Source organism: Microtus ochrogaster (assembly GCF_000317375.1).
Source record: "Microtus ochrogaster isolate Prairie Vole_2 chromosome 6 unlocalized genomic scaffold, MicOch1.0 chr6_random_2, whole genome shotgun sequence".
In the NCBI taxonomy this organism is placed as follows: Eukaryota; Metazoa; Chordata; class Mammalia; order Rodentia; family Cricetidae; genus Microtus; species Microtus ochrogaster.
In genome coordinates this window covers 3,633,761-3,658,610 of record NW_004949095.1, presented here as the reverse complement: position 1 = coordinate 3,658,610, position 24,850 = coordinate 3,633,761, and the positions used below count along the sequence as shown (strand labels likewise).

The 24,850-nt window shown below is 45.8% G+C and overlaps 1 protein-coding gene across 7 annotated transcripts in view; it reads left to right on the top strand.

Moving 5' to 3' along the window:
• The window catches only part of Cacna1e (calcium voltage-gated channel subunit alpha1 E), a 492,139-nt gene that overhangs the window by 170,229 nt on the left and 297,060 nt on the right, over positions 1-24,850 (top strand). For all 7 annotated transcript variants that reach the window (XM_026787573.1, XM_026787575.1, XM_026787572.1 and 4 more), the window contains exon 3: positions 4,000-4,269. In XM_026787573.1, the coding sequence (XP_026643374.1) occupies positions 4,000-4,269 (270 nt within the window). The remainder of the gene's footprint in view (positions 1-3,999; positions 4,270-24,850) is intronic.

Here is a 24,850-nt window from a genome sequence, read left to right as displayed (position 1 = left end):
TCTCTCTCTCTCTCTCTCTCTCTCTCTCTCTCTCTCTCTCTCTCTCTGAGGCTGAGAAAGGGGTTTTCAAAAATGGTTTCAAAACTGGTTTCCAGAGTTCTGATCAGTTGCTGATTTTCCACACTTCCATTTGTGGGTCTTCAAGAGAACAGAAGAACCAAGGGGAAACATACTTAGCAGATTTCCTCACAAGGGTCATGATGGCAATGATCAGATCACTCTTGGTGGTTCCCTTTTGCATGGTGCCCAGAGCATTTAGACATGGACTGGATTCATCTTCAGGATAGGAGGCAGAACATTTCCATAGATTTAGCATCACTGTTTCTTCTCTTGATGGTGCACAGTTTGCAATTCTGCAGCATGGTTATTACACATTGAAAATCAGTCTATCAGACATTTACTCTCTGCCTCTTATAGGGTCTGAACCAATATGTTCATGTTTCTGAAGCTCTGCTTTTTTGTGGGTTAAATCAGCACCCGAATGTATGTTCTCCTAGGCTGACCTGAGAGGATTGTGGTGATGGCCATCTGTAGAGCTTATGTAAATTGATAACTATATTAATCACTTATGTGATTTGATCTTTAAAACTATTCCCACCCGGCCAGCTTCAAAGTAGAGGAGTATAGACTATGAAGCCAGTATAGAGACCTGTAGATCTCAAAGCTCTCAAAAGCGACATCCAGGTTGGGGGTGAAGAGGGAGGAATGTGTCTTCCTCCAGCTTTGCTGTTCTTAAACCATGCCATGATGCTATAGATGCTGTGATATTTTCTCTAGATTGCTTCTCCAAGGATTCCCATGAACTCCCCTACAGAGTCATTTCTAGTCCCATGGGAACTCTCCCAGGCATTTATGAAGCCTGCCCCTTAGGAGTGCAGGGAAGCTGGGTCCAACCCCACTAAGGTCCCATAACCACCATGTATATTGTCTTGCATATTCCGGGCCTCTAAAGAATTGCAGCAATCATGCGGAACTCAGGGTATGGTATAAAAAGGAAAGAGAACCAGTACTAGGTCTCTGATGGGCGGGTAAAGAGATGAATCGGGGTCCTTAATCATTCTCAGAAGCACTGTTGTAGGTCAAAGGCTAATATGCCACTTAACAGATAGATACAAAGGAAGGCATGGCCAGGAAGGAAGGAAAGGTATGATGTCTCCACACGAAAGTGAGCGTTTAGAGCAGAGGCAGCAAAGCTACACAATCTCATTTAAGTTCCGAAAGATGCATCATTTATGTCATCATCCATATGGCTCATTATTGAATCCCCAATGTTTAAAATAGTGTCTGTTGTGGGGACTGCATGTGAAAATATTTGTTAAATGAGTGATTGGTAGGGCGTCTGTGCTGCGGATTATGGGTCTCCTGGGAAGCGGCTGCTTTGGTCCCATGAAGTTTAGAGTCCTGAGAGAGGTGCTTGTGACTATGTCTAGGTGACTGTCCAGTCTTCATGGTCAACCCCCGCTTCACTCCTGCCTCCTATAAAGCTGGTCAGTACAGTGAGATCACAGTAACAGGCAGAGATGACACACCTCCAATAGTAATGTGGCTTGAAATGGGCTCCCCTGAATCCCAGTGTCAACATGCTGTTCCTAAGGGTAGTGGTCAGTCATAAGGGTAGTTACCACTTCTTTGGATTTCTTGTACACAGATCCCATCTCATCACACACACACACACACACACACACACACACACACACACACACACACACACACCACTCAGCACTCTCATACAATAGGCATGTGTCAGTGCTCACGTGGCCTTGTCCACACAGACACATAGGAGTAGGGGGATACACGTGCCTCACACTCAGACCCCACCTCCCCTCTCGCCAATTAATTTCACACAGGGATACTGTCTTTCAGTCCTGTGACACCACACTCACCCATGACTCCCAACACCTGGGCCTTGGTCAGCCTTTGCTCCGTCCTCAGCCAATGGCTGCCCTCGTCTCTTGCATTGCTCACACAGGGAGAACATGGATACAACTATGTGTCAAAGCCAAAGGTGTGGATAAACCTAGCAAACTGTGCTCCAGCTAGTGAGGACAATGGGAAGGGACAGGGATAAACTGCCCATGGGGTCTCGTGTGGATAAGGACAAGGTTGCTAGATACAGAGCTTCTTTTTCCAGGGTTGGAAGCTTGCTTTTCCTACCTCTACAGGTCAGACACTCGTTTTGTTTTGTTTTCCCCTCTGAATGGAGTAGATCAGAGAGAGTCAGTGAATCTTATTGGAAAGTAAAAGGTGGTGGTGGGTTGGAAGACCCTTCTGTTAAGATTTTGAGAATTTTGAGGGAAGTTTTGTTCAGGCTCACCGTCTAGGGACTGGAATATCTGGGCCACCTGCCACGAAGTAAGGCACAGGGTTCTGCCAGAGCCCAGCCTTCTAGGTGGCCTTTTAAGGTCAGACAGGACAGAAGATCCCAGAGAAGCAGATGCCACAGGGGTCTGAGTCCACAGAATGGTAAGTGCTGGTTTAAGAAGAGAGTGTCGTCTTTGCCCTGGGGAATCCCTGCTGGTGGTAGTGGAGCCTTAGAGAGACTATAAGATCCTGGCGAGGGGTATACAACGTTCCTTCTCTCCACTAGAGCGGCAGCGAGCAGAACACTATGCAGGGCATTGAAAGAGGCACAGCACGCGGTACCCTTCTGTGCCAGTACCAAGGAGAACGTTCCAGGACAGGTCCTTGATCTGTTGCAGAGATTCCGCAGGCACCACCAGCTGCAGCCCGCATCTCTTCTGCATCATTCGAGGGAAAGGCGGCTCATCCTTGGACCCTTGCCTAGGTAGCCTCTGGTCAAATGAATCTGTAAGCCAAACCAGCCTCACCACGATGGACTCTCAGAGCCCCTCCCCCGCATCCCTGCGTCCCTCTCGGATTCTTGGCCACCTTGCTGCGCTGCTGCGCTGTTGTGCCGCGCTCCACACCGGCCTTTAAACATCATCTCTGCTCCCTCTAGCCAGGCGGGCCGGGAGGAGGAGGGTGGGTTGGTCTTTGGTGAGGAAGTTCGGTTCATGGATAAGTCCCATGTCCTGCCAGCGCTAGCTAGGCTGACTGCAACCTGTTCCTCGCTGTGAGTGCTCGCCCGCCCGCTCGCCCGCCTGCTCGCTCGCTCGCGCTCCCGCCCTCTCCCAGGCGCAGCCGCGGATCGCTGTTGCATGCTGATCCTGGGAGGCGGCGGCGGCGAGCGCTCTGGGCGGATGCTGGCACTTGGGCTTCGCTGCTCTCTGGTTGCTGCTCAACTTCTACCCCAAACGCAGGAGTTGTGAAGTCATTTGCCCCTCTCCGGCTGGATCGACTTCTTATCTTCATTTCTCCGGCTTTGCGGTTTACGCAGGAACCTCAGTACCGCTCTTCCCCCTCCCTCCATCCCCCCTCTCTCCAACCTTTGGATGCGTCTCTGCTGGCAGATTTAAAGAGCCAAGTCGTTGACTGTGGAATTTCTTAGATGGACTCGCAGGGGCTGGCGTTCTAAAGCATGCCAACGTAGCTGGCCCTCGGCTTCTTTCTTTTCGTTTTTCTTTCAAAGTTCTTTTGTTTTCATTTCCGTCTTCCTCTCTACCCCTCACCCCGGCCAATAAATCAGCAAACTGTTACCTAGCAGGGCCGGTGCCTGCCTTTCTCTGAACCAGGTGGTACGTGTGCCAGAAGAGGAGTTATGTTTGAGGAGCAGCCTACTCCACCCATCTCCGGTCCCTGAACACCACCCCACGCTGGCATTTTGGGGAAAATATTGCCTCAAGAAGCTGAGCACCCCAAGCCCTACCCCTTTCTTTTCTTTTTTTTTTTTTTTCTTCTTGTGGAATGGAGCTTCGCAGAGGTTGCCTTTAGATTCAACAGTTCAGAGCAAGGCTGAAGAGCTTGCAGGGGTCCCCAGAGGCGGTGGTCCCTGCGCCTGTGTGGATAAGGCTCTGAGTCTGGCTGTGTCTTTTCTGCCTCTTGTTGTGTGCGGGTGTTCGGCGATCACCTTTGTGTGTCTTCTGTCTGTTTAAACTTCAGGATGGCTCGCTTCGGGGAGGCGGTGGTCGTTGGCAGGCCGGGCTCAGGCGATGGAGACTCGGACCAGAGCAGGAACCGGCAAGGAACCCCTGTACCGGCCTCGGGGCCGGCAGCAGCCTACAAGCAGTCGAAAGCGCAGAGGGCTCGGACTATGGCTTTGTACAACCCCATTCCTGTCCGGCAGAACTGTTTCACGGTCAACAGATCCCTGTTCATCTTCGGAGAAGATAACATTGTCAGGAAATACGCCAAGAAGCTCATCGATTGGCCATATCCTTTCTTGCCCACCATGGCTTCCCTCTCCCCCTTTGCATTCCATCGGGTGAGGGGGGGAACACCTAGCATGGAATTTATTCCCCCACCCCTTCCTGGTGCCCAAATTTGCCCCTTTGCTGAAGTGCACACTACCTCGTTGCATCCAAGGGGCAAGCCTGGTACCCTGGAGACCTGTTTGGGCACTAGTGTTTTTCAAGGTAAGACTTTTGGTTTTTGGCTTATTCTCCATGTGGAAATCTCTAGCGTACCTAGGTGCTTGGTGTTGAGGTATCTGCCTCTTTCTGGGTTTGGCTTTGTCTGTTTCTTGGCCACCCCAAAGCCCCAATCATCCCAGAAGCTGCACTCCATGTGGATTGACTTACCTCTAATCTCAGGGTTTTCTTTCCTAATCATTCCCCTCTTTTCCTCCACTTCTGAGGGTCAGTCCCTCAGCCCCCATTCCTACCAGCTGGGAAGATACTGACACTATCAGCCCAGCAGAGAAGTTGAGGCTCTGGGAGGGGATTTATCAGCCCAGAAGCTTCAAAGAGCCTGAGTCGAACCCATGGATAGGAGTAGACAAATGCATACTTACAAAACAGGTCTTGGACTGGGGACTCAGCTAACTCTGGAGACTTAGTTTAAGTTCAACTGAAAGTGAGTGGCTCTCAGATGAGGTGATCCTGTCATCACAGCCCATCATAGTTCAAAGTTGGCATTCTCTTCTTAGGCGAGGAGGTGTGCTCACCTTTCCTCTGCTCTGGGTTGCTACTCTTGCTTCTTACTGTTTGACACACCCGGGCAGTACCCTGAACCAGGCAGATCGACTGGGCCTGAATTCATCAGCTGAGGGTCAGGGGTGTGCAAACTAACTACCCCTAAAGCCAAGGGTACTGCACTTCATGATGAGCAGGTGGGTCATCTCCAGTGGTGGTGGATTCTGGGGGACAGGCCATAGAAGGGGCTGCTCTGCAGGCTTCACCAAGTGCACTAAATGCAGGCTGCTGATTAGGCACCTCACTGCCTGCTCTGCACTAGGAATCTGCATGCCTGACAAGGCCATTAGGAGTTGAGGGTGGTGGGGTGTTTCAGGGGATTCTGGGAGGCAAGCCAGTGATTGGTGTTTGAATGTTGGCTTGGGGACAGGGACTTTGGTGCATGTGGAGGTACAATTCTTGGGAAGAATGCACCTGCAAAAGAGGCTCCTCCTCTTTCCCCCCATGCTCCCTCCTCCCCAACACTCCTTTCAGGTGTGCAGCAGTAAAACAGCTGAAGGAAGCTGTGAGAAGGGGTCTCAAGTATTAGCCTGTAAGTCAGCTTGGTTTCTTCCTTCAGGGTCTAGATGGATCTCTGACACCCCCCACTCCCACGACCACAGTTTTTGGCCTTCTTTTTTTCCCCCCTCCCAGTTTCCTGCTTCAGCAGCTTCGGGATTGGCTGGCCCATGGTGCTTCTAGGCAGCACCTCATTAGAAATGAAGAAGCATCGCTAAGCAGTGATGCTTCCTGCTGTTCACATCCTCCCACAGTCACCCCCCTGGCTGGGTTTCTCCCTTTCTCCTCCTGGTTCTCCAGTTCTCACCTCCTCCCTTCCACCCCCACAGAGTGATCTGGGCCATAGAGTGCTTGGGTTGAACTATCTAGATGGGGGCTTGGGGCGGGGGAGGGGCCTGGTCCCTGCAGTCATGCCTGGCAGTGAGCTGCACAAAGCGGACAGATCGCATTGTGTTGCATGCTGCGGCTGCAAATACTGCAAATAACTCATCGGAGCAGTACCCCTCTGCTCTCCCAGGGAAAAGTCCCCTCCCTTGCCCGCCTTCTACAGTTCTTTCAGATTTCCCACCCACCAGGTGCCGCTTTGCTGTGACCCTCTTAGGACATCCCTCCCTCCCTCGACTATCCCCCCTCCTTTGCTTGCAGTAGATGAAGCAGCTTCTCTGACCCTCACATGGCAAAGTGTGGCTGCAGCCATCCTCGGCACCTCGGACAGCGCCACTAAAACTCCAGGGCTCCCAAATCACCGGGTGCTGCACATTGAGTACTTCCGGCTGGGTTCAGGCTCCCAGGCTGGGATATGAATCACGTTCCCTACACCATGCCTTTGCTTCTTTGCCACGTTTTTTCTTCCGCTGCAAAGACAGGTTTCCCACCAGCCGCTGTAAGAGCAAGGTGTCACTGAGTTTTATGCCTCCTTTTTTTTTTCTTGTTGGTCAAAATGAACTAATGAGAGTCAAAAGACAGACTCTGGAGGGAAGGAATTTTACTGTCATGCTCTGTGCCTTGGCCATAAGTCCTGTCCCAGACATCTTTGCTATCCCCATACTTAGACATTTTGCAGTGGTTCTACAGCCTGTAAGTTGTAACCTGTTCAGAGAACATCTGCTAAGATGTTGGGGGATCCTGGTTGGATTTTTTCCCCCTTCTGGTTGTACAGTGTAACTGACTAATGTATTCCCTCCGGTGATGACCATGTGGAAACATTGCGCCTCTGTGGGTTCTGCATTTTCTGCCAAGCTGCATCTAGGCTAGTCTCACCTTCCCTCCAGTTCTCAACATGCAGTTTCCTCAAATATCTGCTTCATCTTGTTGAGAATCAGTGTGAGGAGCAGTTACTCTTAAAGCTCTCTGATTAGGCTGTCTGGGTTCAAATCCCAGCTCCTCCAGAAGCTCCATGACCTTGAAAAGTTACTTCGTTCCTCTACGTCTCAATTTCCTTATTCTTAAAGTCAGGGTGATGATAAAGAGTTGCTGGGAGAATTGAAGGAGTTAAATGTGTCTAGGGCCTGGAACATCGCCTAATTACCTAATAAGCATCCATTTTTATTAATGGAATCCTTTGGGAATTTCTGCACACCTGCAAGGTGGGACTCTTAATTCAAGGTGAAGTCATTTGGATTCTTGCTTCTCGTTGAGATCGAGGAGCCTCATTTGAATCACTTGAGAGCTTGTTCAAAACCCAGACTCCTGGGTCCCGTTTCACAGCTGCTCAATCAGGTCCCTAGGTGATTAGTGTGTGTCAGCAATTGACTGTGTTCCTGGTTGTGGTAGTGGCCGATTTAAGAAGGACTTTGTTCTTTGTAAGGGCCATATTTTTTGCTACAGGAAAATTGTTCAGAAATGCTGTTAATACTGGGTTTGGTACTGATAGACAATCACACACATGTGACTTTTGATTGCTGTGCACTACAACTAACTAGCTCTGTGGATTTTTTTTTTTTTTACCTTTTTCTTTCTTTTTTTTTTTTAGTGACAGAAAGTCACTGAGGAACTAGGATGTTAAGGTACTTTTCTCACGTGTCAGACATTTTAATTTTGTTGATCTGAAGGGATGAGCTAAGTAAAAGACGTGATTTAATTTGTGCTTGTACGACACCCCTGACTTAGGAGGGCTTTATATTGCCCTTAATGGGAGCTGCCTAGTTCTAATTTGAAGAAAAATGTCTACATGTCTACAATAACCCAGATTTGGCATGGGAGATGGTGGAGAGGCAGCAGCCCACTCTGAATGCATTTCCTTTTTCTTAGAAGCTACATCTGCATAGGGAGATAATTTTATTTTCTCATGACACTCTCTTCTGCAGAGGATACCATAGCCTTTTTGAAAATGCTAATCTGATTTAAAATGTGGTATCACATTTTATGGAATTCTGTTCTTTCTTGCTTGCTCATCTAGTAGATCTAACAAGAGTGCTCTTTCTTCTCAGGCATTGGCTATTCTGAAAGCTACCCATTGGTCCCTGTGCTGCACACTGCCATTCTGACTGTTCTTAGGAACAGTTACCCTGCGGGAAGACACTTGGGATCTCTCTTAGAGTTTGGGAGACAGCCCACTCTCGTTCCCGCTTTTCCGGGTCAGAGGTAAAGGGAAGAAATGGCTTGTCTAACTTGGAGACTCTACACCATAGATGATCAGTAGGAGATTTTCCCCGTTTCACCTATTTGGTCATCTCAGCAGGGAAGCACGTGTTTAATGTGGAAGTGAACATAGTTCCGAGTAGGAAGATCAAATACGTTTGCAACCTTTGAGCTGATGAAGCAGTGGCTGTGCATACATGATTTCGTGTGGAAAATCTCAGTGTCTCTAGGAGTACTCTGGATATGGGTCTGAGGCTATGTGTGTGTATCACAGATTTCTCCCTGTGTGTTGTTTGATGAATTGTAAATTTATTTGGAGGATTTTCTTGAGGTTTACAGAAAGAGTAAGATCTCTCATTTTGGCACATACTCTTCTTTTCTAAATAAACGTGCCTTGCAAGCAAGGCAGTAAACTGCAGGGCTACACAGAGAAAATGTGTCTTGAAAATCTAAAAGAAAGAAGGAGAAGAAAAAAAGAAGAGTTACTAGGGAGGTTCCCCAACCTAAACTTGTCTCTGATACACTAATTTGGATCTCTGCTGTTGACAGAAAACTTATTCTTTGGGCTCAGACGATGAGACTCCCAGATCATTCTATCAAAGTGATGATGAGCTCTTGGGAATGGGAGTATAGACTCTCAATTTTATGACATTATTAACTAACTTTGAGTTAGTTTATTTTATTCTTTTTGGCCTTACAACCAAGAACAGGCTCTTCTGGGAATGGGCATATCCATTTTAATTCCAGCACCTAGTATGATGCTGGCACCTGGCAAGTGGTACAAATTCTTTTGCTGAATGATGTATAATTAAATATGTTGCTATTGATTTAACAAGCATCAACAAAGCAGTTATGCTGTCTCTACTATGACTGTGACTCGGGTCTCTAGGACCCATGCTCTCTGGTGGTAGTGTGAAGTACTAGCTGCTGGGAGAAAGTTGGGGTCATTACATGGAAACTGGTAAGTTCCCAAGGACAAGTATTACTGCACACTTTTCTTCAGAACTGCCCCAATTTCTATATTACCAACCGCAGGCTTCCCTACTGTTAAAGAAAATGCAATGTTTATTATTTGAATTTTTCTATAAGAAAATTAATTGGCACCCAGAGATCTACAATGTAATGACAACTGAGGTTCCTGACGATGGCCTCTAGGCATATAGAATGCTGGAGTGCTTTCTGAATATTGCCAATCAAGTGTTTATTGAATTATGGTCAAACAGTCTGAGTGGAGTATGAACTGCATTCTGAGCTTTCACAAATTATAGTCCACATCCACACATGAAGTAGTTATCTGTCGCAATCCATTCATTTTTTTTCCTTTTAATTCATCAGTTGTTAAGTTATCTCAAGTTTTCTTTTCTGGCTCTGCCAGGTGACAGAGAATTTGCTTTCTGCCCTTTCACACAGAATTGGTGTAATTGTCGTGCGGTATCATCCATGCCATCAGGTGATGGGTGGGTCTCAGTGTTTTACAAAGGATGGGCATTTGGATTCCTGGGCAAGCTCCCCAGTTGGTAGCTGATGGTACACCTTATCACGTACTTCTTTCTGTGAAACAACATTGAAAACAGCCACCTACCATTTCCAACAGAGCTGGGTCTGTCTGATCACGTCTTCTGCAACAGGACTCTGAGCATCTGCCTGTTGTGCCCTGAGTCCCTTTCCCTTATTCTTTCCCAGCTCATCTGCCATTTTTTTTTTTTTTTTACCAAAGTCAAGGGATGCTGTACTCTAAAGATATTATTGTGGAATGATAGTCTTCTTATTTTCTTAAGGGTCACTCTAAATTTTGTGAAACTTTAGAGTTGAAAATGTCCCGAGTGACTGCCTAGATGGCCCCTAGGTGACTGTCTGAAGTATTGGGACTATTAGATCTCTTTGGTACCCTGTTGTTATGTGGCTCTCTTTCTCTTGAAAGAACACACATACAATTTTGCACTCAGGATCAGAGTTCCATGAGAATTTTAAAAGAACTATTGTGTTAGAAAAGTCTCGCATGCTTGGGTGCTGGGGTACTGGGCTATAGGAAAAATGTTCCCTAACTATTTGCCACAAAAATCAAATCTCATGTGACTGGAGCCATGTGTGAAAGGGCTCCAGGGAAGTGTTTGCCCAAGACAGATAGTCTGACTGTCACGAGAGCGTTTAAACATTCTCTCCAGAGGACAGAACCTGGAGCCCTTCTCCACCTCCAGAAAGTCAACCATTTTGAATTAATGACAAAATGCTCTCTGCTACTTAAAACCCTTATGAATGAGAACTCAAAACGCCCCTCTAGAGCTTCCTTGTGTTCTGTTTATCCCCTTCATTTCTGTTGTATAAGGAAATGTTGATCCAATCCACTTATTACTCAATGTCCCTGTGGCACTGTGTACCACTGTAGAGAAGAACTTAATGTGGTGGTAGTTATATTTTGATTTGTATTATCCAACAGGGGTACTCTATGTGCTCTTCAATTTTATCTGGTTTTAGTTAAATTTAGATTTAAATATCTACATGAGGCTTGTGGCAGGGGCAAATAAGCCGAGAAGCTCTTTCCTCTGGGGCCTGACATTTATTAACTTCGGGATTGAGTTTCCTTGGCTTGGTGTGCAGGGTGTCTCAGGACCCACTGCAGCTTCCACAGCCTCCATACGCACTGTGTTCTAGCCAACCCTCTGACAGCAAAGGCAGCTATCTTTTACCAGGCTGCTAGGTCCTTACACTTGCTCTTCCCATTGTCTGACTGTAGGATTGTCCTCAGAGGTCTTTCCGTCTTTGACACCTTCCTTGATTGCTCTTTTGAAGAATAAGATCAAGCTTTTTTTTTTTTTAGGTTCCCATTGGGTCCCTTGTTCATTACATTGCCCTAACATTTCCCATATAACTTTTGTACTGGTTGAAAATACCTGTAAGGGAAGAGTCATTTTCTACTATTATTCTTTAATTACCCAAAATAGAACAATATAAACATATTTGTTTCAGTTAATATACTTTTGAACTTTTTTTTTTTTTTTTGAGAAACGGTGTTAGGGTGTTAGATTTCTGACTTGCTTTTAGTCAACAGAAAACTTACATTCTTTTCACATCTGTCACAGATGACAGAATTGTTCCCCCTACTTTATACTCATTTTGATTTTTAGGTTGAGATTTGGGATGCTGGGTTTGTTTTGGGTACTTTGATGTTGCCATCTACCCTGCAGGGGTCTTTTTCAAGTGGAGAAGAAAGTTAATAGTCACCTATGGTCACCAAATCCCAGCCTTTCTACATTTAACAGATCAACAGCCACAAGACAGGTGTTCCTATGCACATCTTCAGCACGGGGAAACTGAGGCTAAAGAAGGTTACATGACTTCCAAGGCCATCTCCAGTGACTGAACCCGGCTGTTGGGACGCCAGCATTTCATTACTGGAACTTTCAGTCACACATTCATTGTCTCTGGACAGAGCTGTTTAGTCAACGAGACCTCCACCAGCTCTGTGTCATCTGTAGATTTGATAAGCAAGTGCTCTAAGAGGTGAGTCGAATAATTAATAAAAATATGGTTAGAACTGGGGACGCCCTTCTGCTTCTCTTCACTGCGATAGTAAGTGCTCATTGACCGCTCAGCTTTTTCAAATTTTTTGAAATTGTTCTTGAGCCAACTGATACGTCTCTATTCTGTCTGCAGAAATACTGTGAAAGATATCACTGTCACCATCAGTACACACTTTCATGACTATTTCACTTCTATTTTAAGCTAAGGTGCAGCATCTTGCTTTTTTCCAAAATCCACTTCTGGTATGGTTTTCTGAGTCTCAGATGATATTTAACTTTTTTTTTTTAACTACGTAGTAAAAGACCTCAGGATATTTGCCACCATCTAGTCTAAATGAACCCTGCTGATGAACATATTGCCTTAGAGTTCAGGGTCTACCAGTCTCTTGTTCAAAGCATTAGAATGCATCATAGATAAGACCTTTGCTTCTAAACCAAAAAAAAAAAAAAAAAGTTGGTTTTAAAAAAAAAAAAAAAAAAAGAGCTTGGCTTCTGGACTCAAATCTCAATGCTGTCTCTGCTGCCTCCTAGCCATACGCTGTGTCAACTTACTTTGCTTTCTCTGTCTCAGAGCTCCCAGACATGAAGTGAAAATAGTGATTTTACCTATAAGGCTCATCACGTTGGATTTTTGTCATGTTTAAGTGAGGCAGTACATATAAAGTCTATAGCATAGTGACTGGCACAAAATCAGCTGTGAATGACTCTTATTAGCATCTAGTTAATTATGGATGATTTAGCATTAAATATCTACCACAACCAGGTTTTCCCTTTCTAACAGTATTGCTTTCTCTTGACTTTTGGCCAATTTCTCACTGGAGTTTTGGCATATATCGTTCATGTGACCTTAGTGTAGGCCTCCTCAGTGACCCGAGCCTCAGGGTCTCACACCTGAGACGAAGCTTATCTCCCCTGCCAGGTTAACCTTGTAGGACTGTTTTAGGTCTAGCATTCGCTACTGTAGATTAAGGTCCCCTGCAAACATGTCAGGATTAGAACACATGTTAATGATGATACGGTCCATAACAATCTATCATTTTTAAAGCACTTATGGTGTGCCAGAGTACTGTGCTGAGTGCTTGGCATAGAAAGCCCCGCTGAAGTAATTCCTTGTGACCACATCACAGATATGCACAGTTCTGCAGTCTGTATTCAACATTCAAGGATTAAGGCACGGAGAGGTTAACTCACACATTGAGTGGAAACTGCAGACCTGCCTAGTGTTTTTTAGCTGTTGCTCCTAGATAGTTTTACATGAAACCTTTCTTCTTGCTGTCTTACAACTATTGAGTTTACATTAAAAAAAAAAGTTTAAGGCATTTACGTTAAAACTGGTCTTCTTCTGTGTGTTTTTCAAATGCTGGGTTTCTACCATTATTTGCCTTTGGGACTCATTCAGATTTATAATTCAGGAAAAAAATCTTGAGGAGAAATAATGGAATCGAATTTTTCTAGAAAACCTCTGATGAAAGTTGATCAGGTGTTCAAAGCCATTAACAGCCTTAAGCATTGGATTTTTGTTTTCATTTCTATAAACGGTAGTTAGATAGTTCACATGGCTTAGTTGGAGGCACATGGAAGGATCCCTGGGAGAGATAGTCCTAGCCTGGCTTCCCGACACCTACTCAGGGGTTGCTAGCTTTTCAGTGAACTCTCTCTTGTCAGTTGGGTTTCTTGGATCCGCAGGGTCTCTGTGTTCTATTGGCAAAGAGAGTTAGAATGAGGTTCTGTGAACTGGAGACAAAGATTCTGAAAAGACTGGAGTGCTGTGTGTGGGGTGGGACACTCTGAGCCTTTGAAAGTGTGCCCTGTGCGTTCTGTGTAGACATCTACCCTGTAATCCTGCAGGCTGTCCTACCTGCGGGAACCAGATGCTGGTGTGCATGAGCATGGATGGTTAGGATGGATCACTTGGCTCCTGGAAACCAGACCGAGGTCTGTGAAGCAGTTAGAGAGTAGGCAGGAAAAAAGTTAAAGAAACTGTCTCTCCATTCTGCTAACTTTGGAGTGTATCTGCATGGAAATTAGTGTTTGTGAAATAACTGAGCCATATGGATGCTCTGAGATGCATGTGTTCTCCTGGTCTGTTGATAGAGGAGCAGTTGAAGGGTGTGGGTTTCTCTGGAGGTGGAGTGAATGGGTGGATGTGGCAACACAGGGAGGGGGCAGGTTTGGGGAATATGAGCCTATGTAAATTCAGAGGTCTGGACACGTTGGCAAAATGACACTCCCTTATAGAGAGTTATATGTGTGAGGATTTACTTTTGAGGTCACGCCCCTCTTGAAGTTCTGTGAATAAGGCTGTTGCATCTCTGGACAATCTCTCTCTCTCTCTCTCTCTCTCTCTCTCTCTCTCTCTCTCTCTCTCTTTCTCTGGTGACAGAGGGTAGAAAATGACACCCTAAAATATACAGGTTGTGGGCTCATTTTCATCACAAATATCAATGGATACACTCAAGGTAACAAGGCAAAGAAACAGGTTTTAAGATATTAGAGTTGCCTAGAAGCTTTGCCTACCTCTGTTTGGAATGAGCTTTGTTGAGAACCATATTCTCAGTAAGGTAGGCCATTTCTCTTTTTCTTTTATCTTCCTTTATTTCTATCATAGAATCTTTTTTTTCAATTTATTTATTTATTAAGGATTTCTGCCTCCTCCCCGCCACCGCCTCCCATTTCCCTCCCCCTCCCCCAATCAAGTCCCTCTCCCTCATCAGCTTGAAGAGCAATCAGGGTTCCCTAACCTGGATGGAGGTGGGCAGTCCTTGGACTTCTATCATAGAATCTTATCAGCATTCTCTAGAGACTCTTCTAGGCTATACGCTCTCAGGAGAAGACAGAAGAAAGTAACCTTTAAGAAATGCTTATTGTATGATGGTCACTCTACAGTGTATTTTATTTATTTATTAAAAATTTCCACCTCCTCCCTTCCTCCTATTTCCCTTCCCTTCCCCCCTCCCCCTCCCTCTCCAGTCCTAAGAGAAGTCAGGGTGCCCTGCCCTGTGGGAAGTCCAAGGCCCTCCCCTCCCTCCATCCAGGTCTAGGAAGGTGAGCATCCAAACAGACTAGGCTCCCAGAAAGCCAGTCCATGCAGTAGAATAAAAACCAGGGCCATTATCATTGGCTTCTCAGTCAGTCCTCATTGTAAGCCACATTCAGAAAGTCCGGTTTGATCACATGCTCCATCAGTCCCAGTCCAGCTGGCCTTGGTAAGCTCCTATTAGATCAGTCCCACTGCCTTGGTGGGTGGACACATCCCTACCGGTCCTGACTTCCTTGCTCATGTTTTCCCTCCTTCTGCTCTTCATTTGGACCTTGGGAGCTCAGTCCAGTGCTCCAATGTGGGTCTCTGTCTCTATCTCCATCCATCGCCGGATAAATGTTCTATGGTGATATGCAAGATATTCATCACTGTGGCTATGGGATAAGGCCAGTTCAGGTTCCCTCTCCTCTGCTGCCCAAGGAACAAGCTGGGGGACATCTCCTTGGACACCTGGGAACCCCTCTAGAGTCAAGTCTCTTGTCAACCCTAAAATGGCTCCCTTAATTAAGATATCTACTTCCGTGCTCCCATATCCACCCTTCCTCCATCTCAACCATCCCATTCCCCTAAGCTCTCCCCAATCTTCCCCTTCTCCCTTCTCTTTCCCCATCTCCCCTTACCCCCACCCCATCCCCGCCCCTGTGCTCCCAAGTTTTGCTTGGCAATCTTGTCTACTTCCAATATCCAGGAGGATAACGTTTTGTTTTTCTTTGGGTTCACCTTCTTATTTAGCTTCTCTAGGATCACAAATTATAGGCTCAATGTCCTTTATTTATGGCTAGAATCCACTTATGAGTGAGTACATACCATATTCATCTTTTTGGGTCTGGGTTATCTCACTCAGTAAAGTGTTTTCTATTTCCATCCATTTGCACGCAAAATTCAAGATGTCATTGTTTTTTACTGCTGAATAAAATTCTAAAGTGTATATGTGCCACACCTTCTTTATCCATTCTTCTGTTGAGGGGCACCTAGGTTGTTTCCAGGTTCTGGCTATTACAAATAGTGCTGCTATGAACATAATTGAACAAATGCTTTTGTAGTATGATTGGGCATCTCTTGGGTATATTCCCAAGAGTGAAATTGCTGGGTCCTGAGATAAGTTGACTCCCAGTTTCCTGAGAAACTGCCACACTGATTTCCAAAGTGGATAGTCCATTCAAGCTGTAACATTAGGGTATTTGTGTTTGATTGCTCTGATGAAGAACCTCAAGACTTTTCAGGGCTTGAAGCTGACAATTCAGAAAGGTTCTAGAACAGTCTTTTTATTCTAGTCTTTGTATTTGTGTCCATAGATGAATACACTGGAATGCTTAGAACTCTGTTGTTATTTTCAGCTGGTCCTCTTTTGTTTTTGAGACCTTAGTTTCTGTAATTTTTAATGAATATGTTTGAGGATGTTACTGGATGTCATGACCTCTAGCATTGAAACCAGGGGTATTCCCTTAACTACACATTAGCATCAGTCTGGGAATATCTAGAAGTGCTGATGCTTCAACAATAGCCAAGACATGTTAGAATTTCTGAAGGTAGGATACTGTATGATTAACTTTAAAAGCTTTACTAGTGATTTTATGTTCGGTTGAGGCAGAGATCCACTTATCTTCTAGACTGAGAGATGGGTCTCTTACCTAATCCATTTAGCCAACTCCCTCCTCCACTCATTCTCCCTCCCTTCCTCTCTCCCACTGTTTTGTGAACTACACCTTTGCTCTGTAGTTCCAACTGATCCCTCTGCCTCAGCCTCGAGGGAATGCAGGTTTCAGCGTGTACCTACCAGGTTCAGCTGTTCCTGCTTCTTTGGATGTATTTTGATCATGGGTGGATTCCTCTCACTCTCCTTGTAGGCTGTTGTGAAAGAGTTGGCGCCCCTGGGCACTCTGGAATTCAGCCTAAAATAATAAAGTAATCAATTCTAAGGGGCATTGTGTTGGCAAAAACTTTCATTTATGTCTTCTCCAGGCAAACCTCCAGCTTCTCCAGATTTCCCAGGTCGAGAAATCTGAAGCTGAGGGAACGGAGCTATTCTCACCCAGCAGATCCTTGAGTCTCTGACTGGAGAACTCTCAACATTGATTCCTTTTAGTTAAATAACCTCTGTGCATATGAAGATTGTCTTAACACAATGCCCATCAAATAGAGGAATTCTGAACATTCTTAGAAATCTCCAAGAAACATAAATCTTAGAGTAAGTCTTATGCTGGGGGCTGGCTTCTTTGTGCTTGAGTGTCTTTTATGTTCATCCTGTTCTACAATCTCTGATGTAGCTCAAAATTGGTCACAGGGAGAATATTTACAATCTAGCATTTGCAAACGCTATAGATGAGGACTTTCTCTGATGGTATTTATTAGCATGACATTTCATTTATCTCTTAACAAAATTGTTGACAGAGGTTTCTGTCCTGCCTGGTCCACAGCCATTCAGTTCCAAAGAAACACACAGAGGTCTACAGTAATTATAAACTGGTTGGCCTATTAGCTCAGGCTTCTTATTAACTCTTATAACTTACATTAACCCATAATTCTTATCTGTGTTAGTCATGTGGCTTGGTACCTTTATCAGTGAGGAGTTCTCATCTTGCTTCCTCTTTGTCTGGGTAAAGACAGACTGACCTTCTTCTCAGAATTCTCCTCTTCTCAGAATTTTCCTTTTCTCTCGACCCCACCTATACTTCCTGCCTGGCTGCTGTCCAATCAGCATTTTATTGAAACAATACAAGTGACAAATCTTTACAGGGTACAAGACCATTGTCCCACAGTACAAAATGACCTATTTTCTTATGGACAGTAACAGGTCTCTCTATTCCCTCAGATTTGCTTTTGGAAGAAAGGGTGTCTTACTTTCTGGAATAACTTAAAAAATCATGAGCCCTTTATTCCAAGGTGGCTTTTGGATGCTTGAAAGCAGCTGGGTTGCCTCTCAAGCCTTCCCTTTGCAAGCTCACATTAGTCCTTCAGTCCTTTCTCATGGGCTTTCCAGGTTGAGTAGTGTCTTTAACATGAATACAGTTGCAGAGTTTCCAAAGGAAAACAAAATTCTCCTAGTATTTTGTTTGATCTTTTTAACAAAAAGTTCTGCATTTTCTTCATAGATCCTCAGCACCATTTGATGCCTGTAATGAGTGGTGCTATCAAGTAGGGTTTGGTTTTGGGTGTGGCTGTTCACTGTAGCTCATGGTCTTTTTTTTTTTTCCCCTCAAGCACAACTTGCTGCTAGAACTCTTGATGGACCCGAATTTGTCAGAGTCTCATCAAAACACTAGCTCTGGTTTCTGAAACAGATAATTTCCCCACTGCTGTTTTGTTTTCTATCAGAGGCTTTTAGTGTACACCTTATCATTCAGCTATTTGTCTCTTGGGCACCGCAACTGTGTGGGGAATGACAGCTGTTTTAAGTCCAAGATCCCGTCAGACAGGTAACAAGTGAATTTGTTAAGACTCCTGCAGGTGACTGGCACTGAAATGGGCATGAGCAGCAGGAGTGGGGAGGGCAGAGCTGTCTTAGTTTTCAGAAATGCATCTTCCCACTCTGTGGCAGTCATGGGTTGCAAATGGGTCTGGAACTGAGTTCCGCTTATTATCCATCTCTTTGTCTCTCCACAGTAGGGAGGATGTGACCTTCCATTCACTGGATTTGTGTAAGGGTCAGGGTCTTGAGAGTCAGACAGAGTCCTTTGATTTGGAAGCCATAAAGGATAAGATATGGCTTCACAGCTAACAATGAGAGAGTGATGTTAAGGATCATCCATCTTGAACAACAGTCCATTGACCTCTGAAGCAGCACTAGACGGTTCCCATGGGCAGGAAGCCCTCTGAGGGTTCTTCTCAGTCTTGCTTGTTGCTCATTCATTAGGTTTGAGGTCTTTAGGAGCAGTTATAATGGCATTGCCATCTCTTGACAGGGGAAGGGTGTGTTGAAAGAGAGGTGCATGAGTGTTCAGGGTTGCCTGTCAGATGGTGAATTGGAAAAGAAGCAGTTGTCATGGTGATGGCAGGTTGCATCCCACTACCATGGAAACCAAACCTAAAAAACCGATGTTAAGGCTAAAAGTCACATGATGTATTTTGTTTTGTGTTATTTTTTAAAGAAAAGGGGTTGGATTTTTATCAATTTGATTTTTTATAAAGAGAAGATTGGAAGGTAAGGAAAACCATGCCGAGGAAAGCAATGAGATCATGAAACAGGACAACGTAGAACACCAAGGGGCTTCCTTCTCACGTTTCTGTTTGCTTACAATTCAGTTTTCCTGCCACGGTGGGAGAGGAAGGGGACTATTCTGCGGAGTTTCTTACTTTCTGTCAGAGCTGTGTACTGGTAATTCATGCAGAGAAGCACAGAGTGTTAGCTCTCCTGTCCCGTGAGGGACCATGTGGGGCAACCTGAATGGATCTGCTCAGGACAGAGACAGAAACCGAAAGCAAGGTTTGAGGAAGACTGTGGAAATGGAGCCAAGCACACGGCTTATTCTAGAACTGACTTCTGCTTATTATCCATCCCTTTGTTTCTCCAAACTAGGAAGGATGTGATCTTCCTTTCAGTGGTCCATACTCTGGTGTACCTTGCTATCTCTTACTATCTTGTGACATCTGTAGTTTGGGGTTGGTGGATGTTAGTGCCTTGCTTAGTTGATCCATTCTAGAAGTTTCTCTGTTAGTCACAAGGTCTGGAAACAACCCAGGATAAATTATACTTAGGCTATAGGCTCGCAACTTTCCAACCTCCCCACAGCCACTGAAGTTCTATTTTGTCGATTAGCCATGCAAAAGGCTCAGTGTAAGGCATAGTTTCTGTCCGTTTTTCACCATCCCTTTGGGCTGTTCCATCTCGCCATGCTCAGCAGAGGAATGGATGCTCAGAAATCCAAATGGAGCCTCTAGTCCTAAGCTCTCACACCAAGAGTTGACCTCTTACCCCAGGCCCTCTTGTCTCACAGGCAGGGGCAACTTGCTGTGAGACCTTAGAAAGCCTTGTTGAGGTCTCCCACTTCCCCCGTCTTTCACTTGCACCGTGACTGGGGAAAAACGTGGTGAGATCCCCCATAAAGGCCGCTGACCCCAGGCCTGCTTCAACAGGTGTGAATCCCTCTTTCAGATGGAAGGGCTGAAAGCTTGCCTTCATGGCATGTGCAGACAGGCTAGACAGTCGAGAGTCCTAAAGGATCTGGGGAAGGGTGAGGATGATCGGAATAGGTGGAAACACACTCTGTTTACGCAATGGCCACAGTGACGGCTGTGTCTGTGGTTTAGGCACAGGTCCTGCCTCTTCACTATTATTCATTCCTACAGGACAGATGGGTCTTTCTCTGTGGCCTCAGGCAAAGTGGATGTGAGCTCACTTGAATGATCTCACTGTGTCTCCAACAGGGTCTGTAGGAGTTGGAGCTGGACTTCTGTGGTCGTTGAACTCCTCCTGTTCTTAGCTCTAGCCTTGGGTGTGATTAATGTCCCTTCTAATCACTGGGAGAGATTGCATCAGAGCCATCAGCTTCATAAATCCTCCTCTGGGGACTGCTATTTGGAAGAGCTCTCCATATTCCCAGGAGGTCCTAGGCCAAATGTCTTTGCTTTCTTCCCGGAGGCCCATTACCATAATTCTCTTTTAAATTTTTTACTGGGGTAGATGTCTTTGGTGTCAGATCATAGCTGCAGCCAGCCAGCTCCCTTCTGGAGGTTGTGACCACAAACAGATGCTTCCCTCAAAGCCTTGAACCACAGAGGACACTTAAGAAGAGATTTAGTAGGATTGTAAAAGTGACTGGGATTTGTTTAGGGGCTTTGTGTTCCTGTGCCATTTCAGGTGCTGGTCCTTTTTGTTTTTCTAGTTTCTTCTGTGGAAGTGGAAGGTGGTGAGTGCTGTGTTGGGTCAGCTTTTGCAGCGAGAGCCTTGATTCTTGTTCCTCACTGCCAACTTTCATTTCCTCCATTGCTCTCTAGGTCCAAGATACGATTCTGAATTTTTTTTTGGTCACATAAATATCTTGAAGAGCTGTCGTTTACAATTTATTATGTGTTTACAGTGTCTCTTTGGCATGGAGCTTCTGACAGAATCACAGAAGGGACAGGCTCTTTACCAGCTCCTGCCCTTGAGTCGACGATTACATATTATTACATTTATGTCCAGCTGAGGAGGAATGGGCATGTGCAAGGAAAGACATGGAAACCATTGTGGGAGACTTTCACATTTCTTCACACCACACATCTCTAAACAAGGAGGCTGAAGGGAAAATAGGATTCAGACCTTCTTGCAGGCAATTGTCCTGGGTCTGAGGCTAGCGGTAGGGATAGCTAATGGAGGTCAAGACCTATCTCCTGGGAGACAGTGAGCATTTGTAGAGCATCTCCAGAGTTCTGGTGAGTGCCAGAGTGGCCACGTTCTTGTCCCCACAGACTATTTTCTCCATTAGGCCTGGAACTCGAAGAGAACATAGTGTTATGTCAACCTGACTGTCCCTGGTGTCCCTCAGATCATATTCATTCACCTTATACATGGTGACAGAGGGACTGGGAGGGGACAGCTGAGAGTGGAGGGGTCTCAGAACACCTGGCCGTCATAGGAGGGTGTAGTTCCCTAAGATCCCCTACATTTGCCGCCTTCATCCTAGGTCTTTCCCCGGGCCCATGTCTGCAGGTGTGATGCTGAGATGTTGGCTGGGATCAGGGTAGCACTGCTTGCAGGGCCTTGCAAGGTGCAAGCTCACACCGGGTCCCTAGGGCTCTGTGGGCCAACAGAGCCAGTCCCACAGCAGCCCTGTGTCCACCCTCTCGCTTGCCCCAGCTTTCTCTGCTAAAGAAGGAGCTAAACAAATGGCAGGTGTGCAGGCCGAGCCACGCTGCTCAGATTAGCTGTGTTGCTAAGGAAACCAGTCAACTGGTTGAAGGAAGGAGCATTGGGTAAAAGGGATAAATCAATAAGCGAACCTATTTTTATCATTTCCCTAATGATTGTCTTGAAGCTGCTAGACAGGGAAGGGGAAGAGAGAACCATGGCGACACCAGTCCTCACTAGTGGCTTGGAGGGAGTGAGGAGCTAAGGGGTGTTTGGTAAGGGCGCCAGGAAAGTTTATGAAGTGAGACCCCTAGCGAGCAGACAGTGCCGTGGATGGGCAGCATCTTTGCAGGCTGGACGCTCTTTTCTGGTCATTTCCTTCTTTGGCTTGGTCTGGGCCTTTGTTCTCCCGCATTTGATCTTCCAAGGCTCTTGCCTAGCCTTCCCCGATCCTCGTCTTTATACTCAGGTTGATGTGGACTTGGGTACGGGTTGGATTTTTCTCCCCCCGGAATACATATAGCTATTATTGATTTTATGATTATAAGTTAATACATGCTCATTATAACAGTCAGACAATGGATAAAGGAGTGAAGAAAAAAGTGAAAATAACCCCATTACTCAGAGAAAACTCATTATCCTCCTAGCAAAGTGGTCGCCTCCCTCCCCCCACCTTCTCTCTCCTTTTGTAACATTAAAGAGAATGTCTGTGCATGCTGGCTCCCTTTTTCTTTTTTGATAGATAATGTATGCCCACAGCACACAGTACAAAAGTTCAGATGGGAATACTGTGGAGAGATAATATGGGATTATATATATATATATATATATATATATATATATATTATATATTGATATTGCAGGATCTTGTGTCCCTATGATATCCATGTATTGATTAGTCACTTATTAATTAAATAGTAATCATTACATACCCACTATTTCCAAACACAGTGTAGGCCACCGGGGACAGGCAAGGCCTCTGCCCTCGGTCTCCCAAGCCTTTCTGCTTCATTGGCTCCATTGTTTTGAGTCTTAGAATACAGTCTAGACTCCATGGTGGACATTCTCCAAATTATGCTTCGTGCCAAGCCCAGAGCATAATGGGAGCCACTGAATTCCTAGGCAGAATGAGAGTTCTGTGCAGACACACTTGCATGCCATCACTGACTGTGACGGCCATGAAGGGGGCTGCTCTTTGCTGCCCTGGTGACATGTAGCTCCCTTTCATCTCTCCAAGTCACGTCTTTTGCCTTGCCTGGGAGGCGCATGAGTTGAAACTGTGGGCTGTTATCTGCAGTTCAGGGTCTTCTCTTGGAGATGAACCAGAACCTTTGCTATTGGGCTTGGCGTCTGCTGGCAAGAGGAAAGGAGTCACCGTGCTGAGATGGGGGTGCATAAGGTCCTGAACTGAGCAGAGGGAGGGAAAGCCTGCTTGCACTTCCTCCTCCACTGAACATTGCTTGAGCTCCTGCTCTGTACTAGAATCTCTGCTGAGCCCAGCCTACAGAGAGTTAAATGAAACACCTGCTTTCAAGATAGAGTTTCTTGGAGGAGATAAATAGAAGATACAAAAAAAAATGAGCAATGCAAAGAAAATGTCACCAGGGGAAGTGTTAGCATGTGCTGAGAATAGAGAAAAAAGATCATCCCAAGTGGTGGTGGACATCAATGGACGTCAGTGTCTGTTCTTCTGTTCTTCATATTTTCTTCAAGAACGGAAGTGGAAAAGAAGCTAGAGAAAAGAGATGTAACCCCGTGGCTGGGACCCTGCCCCCACCCTGTATGCCATCCTGCTTGCTTCCCCTCAATTTTCTGGTGCCTCGCCATTCTCTCACTTAACCCCCAGAAACCCCCAGAAGCTTCACACCTTTGCCTCTCTTGACCTGTACCACAGCCTTATGTCATATTCTTTACCCTTCCAGCTGAGTTCCTGGTGAGGTTTAAGTCTGGAAGACCTCGAGAGGCAGCCCTCTCTGGGTTGTAAGCATTTGAACAGTTCCCAGCAATATATGCCAAACTAGCTGCACACAGCTGCTCTGAATGGGTCTTTTGACACCTGACAGTAGGCAGACGATTTGGCTGGGGGAGGAAGTGGGTTTATGATTGCTTTTGAGGTTTCTTCATTTCCCCCAGCAGCTATGAATTCCCAGATTCCCACCTGTACTGGCTGGTTTTATGTTAACATGTCACAGCTAAAGTCACCTAAGTGGAGGGAGCCTCAAAACAAAGCCTCCACAAGACCAGGCTGCAGACAAGCCTGGAGGGCATTTTCTTCATTAGTGATTCACGAGGAAGGGTCAGCCCATTGTGGGTGGTGCCATCCCTGGGCTGATGGGTCTGGGTCTATAAGAAAGCAGGACAAGCAAGCCATGGTGAGCAAGCCAGGAAGCAGCACTCCTCCAGGGCCTCTGCATCAGCTCCTGCCTCCAGGATCATTGCCCTGTCTGAGTTCCTGTCCCGACTCCCTTCAGTGGTGGACTATGCCATGGAAGGGTAAGCCTAATAAACCCTTTCCTCCCCGACTTGCTTTTGCTCAGGGCGTTTCATCTCGGCAACTGAAACCCCAACTAAGATACCACCTTCTGATTCTAGTATTTGGGGCCGTGAATAGCACCAAGCTTTGAGACTACATGACTTAACCAGTCACAGCCAATTTTACTCATCAGCCTCTGAGGTCAAGAGTCATTCTTCTGTAATATCGTGACATGCCCGTACCTTTTCCAGGCCGGTCTTATGTCCCTAACACAAATACCTGATCTGGACAGTGAAACTTAAAGGCCCTAGCAAGGAAGTGCAGATGGAGTCTGCCTGGCTGAGGAGAGGCAGGTGTGGAAGTGAGAGTGATTAGTGGGGCCAGCGTTCTAAGTGGGGATCAGCGGGAAGAACATCCTGAAAAACGTGTACCTGCTGAGCTGTCTTAGCAGCCTGGTTGATAGCTCCGGCACTTTCAGTTGTTGGTTTTCCTTCCCAGCCTTCCAGTGGAAGAATGCACAACCCCCCATCCAGACCATTCCAGACCCAGTGGATCCACAAGAGGCAGAGATTTATACAGTTTGACTGAGAAAGTGATCTTTCCCAGGAAACTCTTGGGTCCACGGAGGTCTGAGTAGGTCTCAGAACTTGCACAGGGCACTTCTAACCATGGGCAATAGCCAGGTGAGCCCAATGGTTTTGTGAACAACTTTATTAATAGCATTGGTGTGTGTTTGTGTGTGTGTGTGTTACATGGAAGAGACAATGAATATATCACTCCACTCAGAGATACCAGCCCCTCCTCAACATGCGGTGGTCAGTGAGACCTGCTGTTTTTTTTTTTTTTATTTTTTGTTTTTCGAGACAGGGTTTTTCTGTGGCTTTGGAGCCTGTCCTGGAACTAGCTCTGTAGACCAGGCTGGTCTCGAACTCACAGAGATCC